The sequence below is a fragment of the Vidua macroura genome, chromosome 3, assembly GCF_024509145.1.
Source record: "Vidua macroura isolate BioBank_ID:100142 chromosome 3, ASM2450914v1, whole genome shotgun sequence".
Lineage (NCBI taxonomy): Eukaryota > Metazoa > Chordata > Aves > Passeriformes > Viduidae > Vidua > Vidua macroura.
The window spans coordinates 15,493,855-15,502,399 of NC_071573.1; the positions used below are offsets into that span (position 1 = coordinate 15,493,855).

Sequence of the window (8,545 nt, forward strand, 5' to 3'; positions counted from 1 at the left end):
AGTTGTGTCAGGGAGATTTAGGTTGGACATCAGGAGAAGTTTCTTCACCCAGAGGGTGGTTGGGCACTGGAACAGCTCCCCAGGGAAGTGGTCACAGCACCAGCCTGACAGAGTTCAAGAAGTGCTTGGACAATGCTCTGAGGCACATGGTGTAGCTCTGGGGTGTCCTGTGCAGGGCCAGGAGTTGGACTTGGATGATCCTCGTGGATCTCTTCTAACTCAGAATATTCTGTGATTCATTTAGAAATTATTTCTTTGAGGCTAGGCAGTTGACTCTAAATTACTATTCCACCATTACCACAACACATGTATTCTATAACTGTGGTAGAAAACAGTCAGTTACCTGCTTCTGGGTTGGTCCTTTCTTTGTGAAGCATCCAGCAGAGAAAAATTCTGGGTACTGTATGAATAGAGGAGAGGAAAAAAAAAATGGAAAAGACAAAAAAATGACCAACAGTAAATAAGAGGGAGAAAAAATATATCTCCAAACACTAAATTATTTTGTGTTTTGAAAACTTACTTTTGTCAGAAGTTTTCTTCCAAAGTTAAACTTCACCAGAAGAAGAAATAACATTCCCAGAAACATCAGCTTGATAACAGAGCCAAGACCACCTACAGTCACGTAAGCACCATACTGGACCTGAAGCAAAAATGTATTTTCAGATTTACATTAACTTTTTCCATCAAATGATTTTTATAAAGCAAGATGCAGTTATTCTGTACAACATACATCGGTTTAAACAGGGCCTTAAACAATTGTCTTAATTCTAAGGAATTGTTTGAAGAATACTTTTCATCATTCATTCTGGGAAAATAATGTAGCTACAAAGTGAAGGGGGAGCAGACATGGTACACAAGAACAGAAAACTTTACAGAAAAATGTGTTTTGATATCCAATTTCAGTCTTCTTTCCTAGATCTTCCTTTTCTCCTCTCTGTGCTTTTTTTAAAGAGAAACTGAAATAGCAATGGCAAGCCTTTCTCATTTGTAGCTTCCAAGTGCATTTTTTAAAGCACCATCTCACCCTCATTGCTTAACTAATGCCTGTGATTCTGCACAGCAGTTATACAGATTGTTGGTGCTCATCTCCTCTCAGGAAGCCATGGAAAACAAAAATTAATCATCTTTTCCACCACCATTACTTCACACTGCCTTTACTCTGCACACCGGAGACCCAAGCATCAAAGAAATCTTAAGATATAAATGAGCAGCATATGAATTCTGTATCAGGATATTTACTACACTATACTGAGCTGGCTACACCTACCATTGACTACAATTATGATGCTTTTAGAAGCTCTGCTGATACAACAAGAAAAGTCTCTGCACAGAAACAGAATTTAGTATATTTATCATGAAAGCTACCTTTCAAATATTCCTGTGACTCAAGGTTTCCATTCCCTACAAATACATACCTAGAAATCAGACAGGAGAACGACAAGACAGTCTCATAACTATCATGTTAACAAAGGCAGGCTCATCAGCCACAGTCTCAAGTAGCATGAAACAGGCCAGTGCACAAATAACAGTAACTTACAGGTGTTTGCTGCAACTCGGTGTACAAATAACGCTGAGTCCTTTTCACAACAGAACCATCAGATCCCATGAATGTAATGCAATACTCCTTGAATTCTGGACTGTAAAACATAAATCCTCTGCAAACAAAAAAAAAATTAAGTCAGAAAAAAAATGTTCTAATCTTCACACAAACTGAAATAAACTTACCATTACCAGTTTTCTCTCAAGAATTTTTGTGACATTATCTCTTTTCACTGAAAGCAAGCAATTCCAAATATATCCCTGGCTCACTCAAAATTCACTACATATAACTCTCTATATGCTCTATATCAAGGGTGAATTTGATAATCTATATAATAGTCCTTTCATTTTTTCACCTCCATTCTACTAATCATTTCTGAAATCAAAAGTTTCCCATGTCACTAGAAGTCCTTTAGAACACGTTAATTTTGAGACCCAGTATGCTGGGACATGTTCTCTTTTCTGTAAGATAAATCAGTAAGATGAGTCAGTAAAACCGATTTCTTCAATTCTACTAGATAAGCACCTATGTTTTCATACTATACTAAAGTCCTAAATGCATCTTTTTAGTATTTAATTTACTGTAGCAATCTGTATCATAAATACTGGAACTGTTAGGAGACTGCATATTCCACATCTTGTGCTTATACCTTTTTTTAAGCTTTGCACCAACTACTGGAACAGGGGCATATCCTATCTGTTTTCGAAGCTTCTTCAGGTTGGCTTCATCTGCAAGGCCATAGACAGCTGATTTCCAGGTCCCATCATGTACACCAAGACCCTTGTGACATACCATGAAACAGTAATTAGTTCAGTATTTAAAGGTTCCATGGATTATTTTAATAATATTAGAATCACTACATGTATTACAATTATCACATATAAATATTATGATGATAGTATATTGAAACGGTGCGGGTTGACCTTGGCTGGATGTCAGGTGCTCACCAAGACACTCTATAACTCTCCTCCTAGCTAAGATAGGGAGAAGAGAAAATAAGATGGAAAAATCCCTTGTGTGTAAAGATAAAGTTAATTTAATAAGGCAAAGGTGTAGTAGTGGAAGCAAAGGTGTAGTAGTAACAAATGACTCCCCACCCCCCTACCCCCACCCTTCTCCTCCTCTCCCTTAGCCTTTACTGTTGAGCAGAACTCACACAGCATGGAAACATCCCTTTGGTGAGTTTGGGGCAGCTGTCCGGGCTATGTCCCTTCCCAGCATCCTGCCCACCCCAGCCTGCGAGGTGAGGGGGGAAATGCTGCAGAGGCAGCCTTAGTGCTGTGCCAGCACTGCTCAGCAGTAGCCAGAACACTGCTGTGTTACTGACACCTCTGTAGCTGCCGCACAAAGCACAGCACTGTGAGGGCTGCTGTGGGGAAATGAGCTCCAGATCAGCCAGACCCGACGCAATCTCCACCCCTCTTTCCACATGATCTGCAACATACTCAGGACCCACAGAATTTAATACATATCTGTAGCTCTTCTAACCATCTCATTCATCTCATAGCTAATTCTCATTACTGAAATCCCTTCTTACCAACACTTTGAACTTATGCTATATATTTAAATATGTCTTCATAGCCAACATATAGATTTATACATTCCCATTAACTACTATCTCCTATTGCTTAGCAGACGGATACTACTCTCCCATTCCATGGGCTTCCTCCACTCCTCCAGATGTTTTTAAGAACAAAAATGGTTTGTAAGGCAAGATGGATGCTCATGCCAGGAGCAGCACTGTTTGGTTGTTGGGCATCAAGACTGACTTGGATCATTGTTGCATTGTTTTAACAACAGCATTAGAATTATTACATATATTATATATTATTACAATTACTACCCACAGGTATTATCATTACATGCATTAAAGTATGCTGAAACAACCTTCACCCCACCAACAAACAAAAAACCCAAACAGCCTAACACTAGGATTACTGGCAATACACTATGGACCTGTTACAGTTTCACTTCTGTAAGAATCCTTCCCACATATCTGCAAAAGCAAAATAGTTCTTGGAACAGCTTAGCAGAGTAAAGTGTAGGTAGACAGCTCTGCAAACAGACCTTACAAAAGGGTGTTTCCTTACAATACTTTTAGTAGCTCCTAAAGAATAAAGTTCTTAGGCTTATCATCAAAGACCTGCCAGCTTGCTCCTTGGTCTGACTTAATGTAGCAACAGTTATTCTGACGGGCTATGGTGATGTTATTGCAAATACTCCTGAATTTCAGGAAGGAAGAAACCAACTAACCTCAGGCCCAGATTTCACCGACAGGAAACTCTCAACAGCAGTTAAGGTACCTGTAAGGGAGGGGAAAACATTACTTGGCACATGCAGTCATTAGTCTGCAAAGCCAGAGAATGCTCTGAAAGACTCAAAACAGCAGGCCACTGACATTATCAGCTGAAAAAGAAGAGTTACATCTTTATCTCAAAGCAAAATAATGTAACATTAAGACGCATAGCTATTTGAGTTAGCGAGTATTACATTTCTTGTGTAAATTACTTCAATACAGATGAAGTAATACCTCTATTCATTTAATTTTTTTTAATTTCTCATATCTAATTAATGAAATAATGTAAAACATTCATTGAAAAAAAGAGGAAGGCAATACTGAGAGCCACATTCAGTTTTCCTCCAAGTTTCAAAATAAAGGAAGATGTATGCTGTGAAAGCAAACATGAATTTAAAAATTTTGGTACACCCAAACTACAAAAAACCCAGCAGCAAAACAAAACAACCCACAATTCCCCCAAAAACCCACACACCGAAAATATTTAATTTTAGCATAGCTTAAATAGTGTTCTGCAAAGAATGCTTAATTTGATGAACAGCAGAACAACACAAGGCCTCCGTATTCTTACTTGTTTTGCTTTGCTTAGTTCCTTCTGAGATTGGAAAGCTGTATTTGTATGGATAAATTTCAATATAGCAAGCAACTGGATAGACAGAGGTAATGCCATAAAATCAAAATAGGAAGAGATAAAAGACATCTATTCGAAACAGGTATCAAACATCAAATTACAACCTCATGAACATCCAGATACTCATTTCCATACCTTGTTTCTCCTCTAGTCAAATCTGAATTGAGGTTTCTTCAACTGAATGCTGACGCCAATGTAAACTGATCCCATTTAGCAGCCTTTTTATTAGTCCATAAAAGCAAAACATTTGGATACTCTTATGGGCCCTCCCAACTGAAAGTCAGACCTGATGAAGAGAGTATCCTCATCTGGGATCAGGATCAAGTACTATTTACATAGAATTAAATCCTCTCACATATTTTCTTAAATATATTTCTCTCTCAGTTACCCTCTAGCTGCTATTAAAGTGAAAGGCACTGCTACTTACACTCATAAACAGCTTCTCAGAGCTTGCAGTTGAAAAAGGAAACTTGGGAAACCTGATTACCCCCCAGTCTGTGGACCTCTTCCCACTGTCTCTTCCCTACAAGATTCTCACTGCACAAGAGGCAATTATGCTGAGGGTGCCTAGGGACATCCACACATTGGCTGAGCAGCCTGCTGCTCACAGCTGAACATTCTGTCCTCTCAGATTCACAGAATATTCTGAGTTGGGGGGGACCCATGAGCATCATTGAGTGAATGGCCCATGTGGGGATGGAACCCACAGCCTCGTGTTATTAGCACCCTGCTCTGAACAACTGGGCTCATCACAGGGCCCTCTCAGTGAGCAACGTGACCATGAATCCCTTCCCTAGCCAATGACCCATCCAGTGGGAATATGAGTTTAAATTCCTCTCTACCACACTTGATTGAAACTGGTCACCTGGGAAAGGCAGGCAAAAAGAGACACTGAAGAAGTTTCCACAGGACCACTGCTGCTTTAGGAAATTGGATGAGAGCATAATCTGCATTCCTCTTTCACCATAAAAATATACTTATTCTAGTCACCTTTCAACTTGTCTCTGGTGTACAGTACTCCCATATCGGCCGGTATGGAGTCAAAGCCACAGCTTCCAATGACATATACTCCCTTTTCTGCAGCTCTTTCATTGTATTTCAGGTACATTCCTTCCAGGAACTGAAAAACAGCCAGAACAAATGTTTTAAGCTGAAATTCATTCTTGGCCATCCCAAATATTAGCCATCAGCGCTTCACTGACACATCATAGCACCCTCCATGCTTGCAACCACTCACAAGTATCTTTGACAAATATACACGATTCCTGGTCTGTAGTATGAAAGTTCCACAGCAGTGAAAAGTACAAAATTCCTATGTAGTATCATAACAGAGGCTTGAAGCAGAATTCAGCAATTTGGAACTTCCACAGAGACCCAAAGAGTCTCCTGTCTTAAAAGCAAGGAAACTATACAACCAAGTATAGTGTACTTTAAAATAATTACTGCATCTTGAAATTGTAGATCAGGAAGCAGAATTTATCTTCATGTTCAGAAACATTAGCAGAAGCATGAAACATACTAAACAAACGCTCCTTTTGCAGAGCCTTGATATAAGGTCATGTTTTTTTACTATCACATACCTGGGGTTCTCCACTAATGTCAATGCAGCTTGCACCATTTTCAACACAAGCTTCTACCACAGGTTCTCCAAAGAATCTATACTGTAGAAGGAAAGAACACTAGATGTAATAAAAGAAAACCCACACACCACAACTTAACTAGTGTGCTTTACCTAAAGGTACATCTCTGCAATAAAAGTGAACCTGGTGGCTATCAATTTTTCTAAGTGGGGCTAAAATGCAACAGCACTTCTATTTCTTGGCAGTGTAGGGAGAAGAAAACAAACTTCACTGCTGATAATGGAGCTTGCTGCAGACTACTGCACCTGATTTCTCTCATGAAATCAGATTACCAAGACCAACTGAATATTGCCACTAATTTCACTTTACACGTTCTGCACTCAATTTATTATCAGCATATTCTCTACTTAAACAATCTGAATTTCAAAGACATGGTCATGACCCAACTTCCACCTCGCACACGTTGATGCTCTCTGAATGCACTGGAAATACTGCCACTCTAAGTTTTAAAAGGGCCAAGTGCTTCTGGCAGCAAGCCTATGGGCCCCTTTTCCAACTCCGTGCTTAACCCTAGCACCACTGACATGTTGGCCCAACCCAAAACGTTGGGCCAAGCTTTACCATTAGTATCTCAGGCTGCCTGTGAAAGAGCGAAAACCAACCCCGCTGTATTTTAGTGCGGAGACCTGTCCGTGAACCGCACCACCTGCGACGGCGGTGGGAAACCCTTCGGCCACTGCAGTACACAGCTGTACTCCGAACTCCGGGGTCGAGTTCCAAGAGCCGCGCTGTCCCTGCGCGGCCGCGGCAGCTCTCCGTGCCCCGGTCAGGCGCAGGCAGCCCGGCCGCCCGCAGCCGAGGCGCGGCCCCGGAGGATTTCGCCGCGGGGGCACCGCCCCGCCCGCATCCCCGCACTCACCGGGCCCACGCAGTTGAGCACCACCCGGGTCTGCCTCGCCATGGCGGCCAGCGAGCCCGCGTCGCCCACATCGCAGAGCACCACGCCGACCTCTTCCCCGGGCGCCGCCTTCCCTGCGCACCGGAGACAGCCGTCACCGACACCACTCCGCCCGGGACGAGCCCCCTCCTCGCCGGCGCAGCGCCGGGGCTCGCCCCGCTTCGCTCCTTCAGCCCTTCCCCGCACACCCGACCCGCTGGGCCTCCCCGGGCAGCGGCGCTGCGCCCCCCGCCCCGGCCCGTACCCAGCCGCTCGGCCGCCCGCTCCAGCACCGCCCGCAGCTTCTCGCGGCTCCGCCCGGCCACGGCCCAGCGCAGGCGGCCGCTGCACAGCTGCCCCTCGCCGGCAGCCGTCGCCGCCGCCGCCCGCGCCACCTCCTCCACCACGAACTGGCCGGTGAAGCCCGAGGCGCCGAACACCACGATGTCGTAGACCCGTCCGGCCGTCATGGTGCTACTGCGGGCCGCCATGGGGCGAGCAGCCGTGGTACTGGCGGTGGCGCCGGGCAGCGCTGGCATGACGGTCCCGCTCCGCCCCGCTCCGCCCCGCCCCGCCCCGCGCCCCCTCGGGCTGCGGCCGTGCCCGCCCGGCCCGTGCCCGGCCGGTGCGCGGCCCTTGCTCGGCTTGCGGCGGCGAAGGGGAGAGGAGCAGCCTCCGGGGCGTTTAATGGACCGCGAGGGAGTAGAAGTGTGCCAGGGCACGGCCGAGGGGGCCTGGAGCCCAGGCCTAGGCGACGTTTATAGGGGGTGGCCCTATGGAGTCACAGAATGGTTTGGGTTGGAAGGGACTTCAAGATCAACTCGTTTCAGTCCCCCTGCCATGGGCAAGGACACTTTTTACTCGACCAGGTTCCTCAAAGCTTCATCCAACCTGGCCTTGAACCCCTTCAGGGATGTGGCATCTACAACCCCTCTGAGCAACCTGTTCCAGAGCCTCACCTCTCTTGCAGTAAAGGGTTTCCCCCCAATATCTGGTTTAAACCTACTCTCTTTCCATTTGCACCCATTCTCTCTTTTCCTGTCACTACATGTAGTGACAGGAAAATGTAGTACATTTACTACTTGTAAATAGCCTTGCCCCAGGCTGCAATTAGGTCATGCTGAAGTTTTCACTCTTCCAGGCTGAACAATCCCAATCCTCTCAGCCTATCCTCATAGGAGAGGTGCTCAGTCCCTCTGATCAACTTGTTGGTCCTCCTCTGGGTCACCATTGTTTGGTTCCAGAGCAGACATCCTCTCTCATGATGAGCATGGCTCTGTAGGTATTTCAGCACAGGTAACACAGGTGGTTGGAAGACTGTAACCAATAAAAGAGAGAAATTTAATGACCTGGAAGTAAAATGAAACACTGTTCCCCTGCAATTGCAGCAAATATTTATGTTTTGCTCAACAACAAAAGCGGAATGACACAACATGTGAAGTTCTTGATGCAGCAGGGAGAACCTGTGGCCCTGCAGATGAACTTCAATATGGAGCATCCATGACTGCATGGAGTGGTGAGGCCACGTTTTCTGTGTTTATCATGGCCAGGCTGCTCACCT

At 44.7% G+C, this 8,545-nt stretch overlaps 1 protein-coding gene across 2 annotated transcripts in view; it reads right to left on the bottom strand.

The window, feature by feature from the left end:
• SCCPDH (saccharopine dehydrogenase (putative)) overlaps positions 1-7,560 on the bottom strand; it is a 12,975-nt gene extending 5,415 nt beyond the window's left edge. For both annotated transcript variants that reach the window (XR_008436197.1, XM_053972922.1), the window contains exons 1-9: positions 7,250-7,560; positions 6,967-7,079; positions 6,048-6,128; positions 5,458-5,587; positions 3,794-3,843; positions 2,190-2,320; positions 1,538-1,655; positions 521-640; positions 344-400 (exon numbers count right to left, since the gene is read on the bottom strand). Coding sequence is in view for 1 of the 2 variants with exons in the window: in XM_053972922.1 (XP_053828897.1) it covers positions 344-400; positions 521-640; positions 1,538-1,655; positions 2,190-2,320; positions 3,794-3,843; positions 5,458-5,587; positions 6,048-6,128; positions 6,967-7,079; positions 7,250-7,523 (1,074 nt within the window). In the remaining variant the exon portion in view is untranslated. The remainder of the gene's footprint in view (positions 1-343; positions 401-520; positions 641-1,537; positions 1,656-2,189; positions 2,321-3,793; positions 3,844-5,457; positions 5,588-6,047; positions 6,129-6,966; positions 7,080-7,249) is intronic.
• Positions 7,561-8,545: the final 985 nt, after the last annotated feature.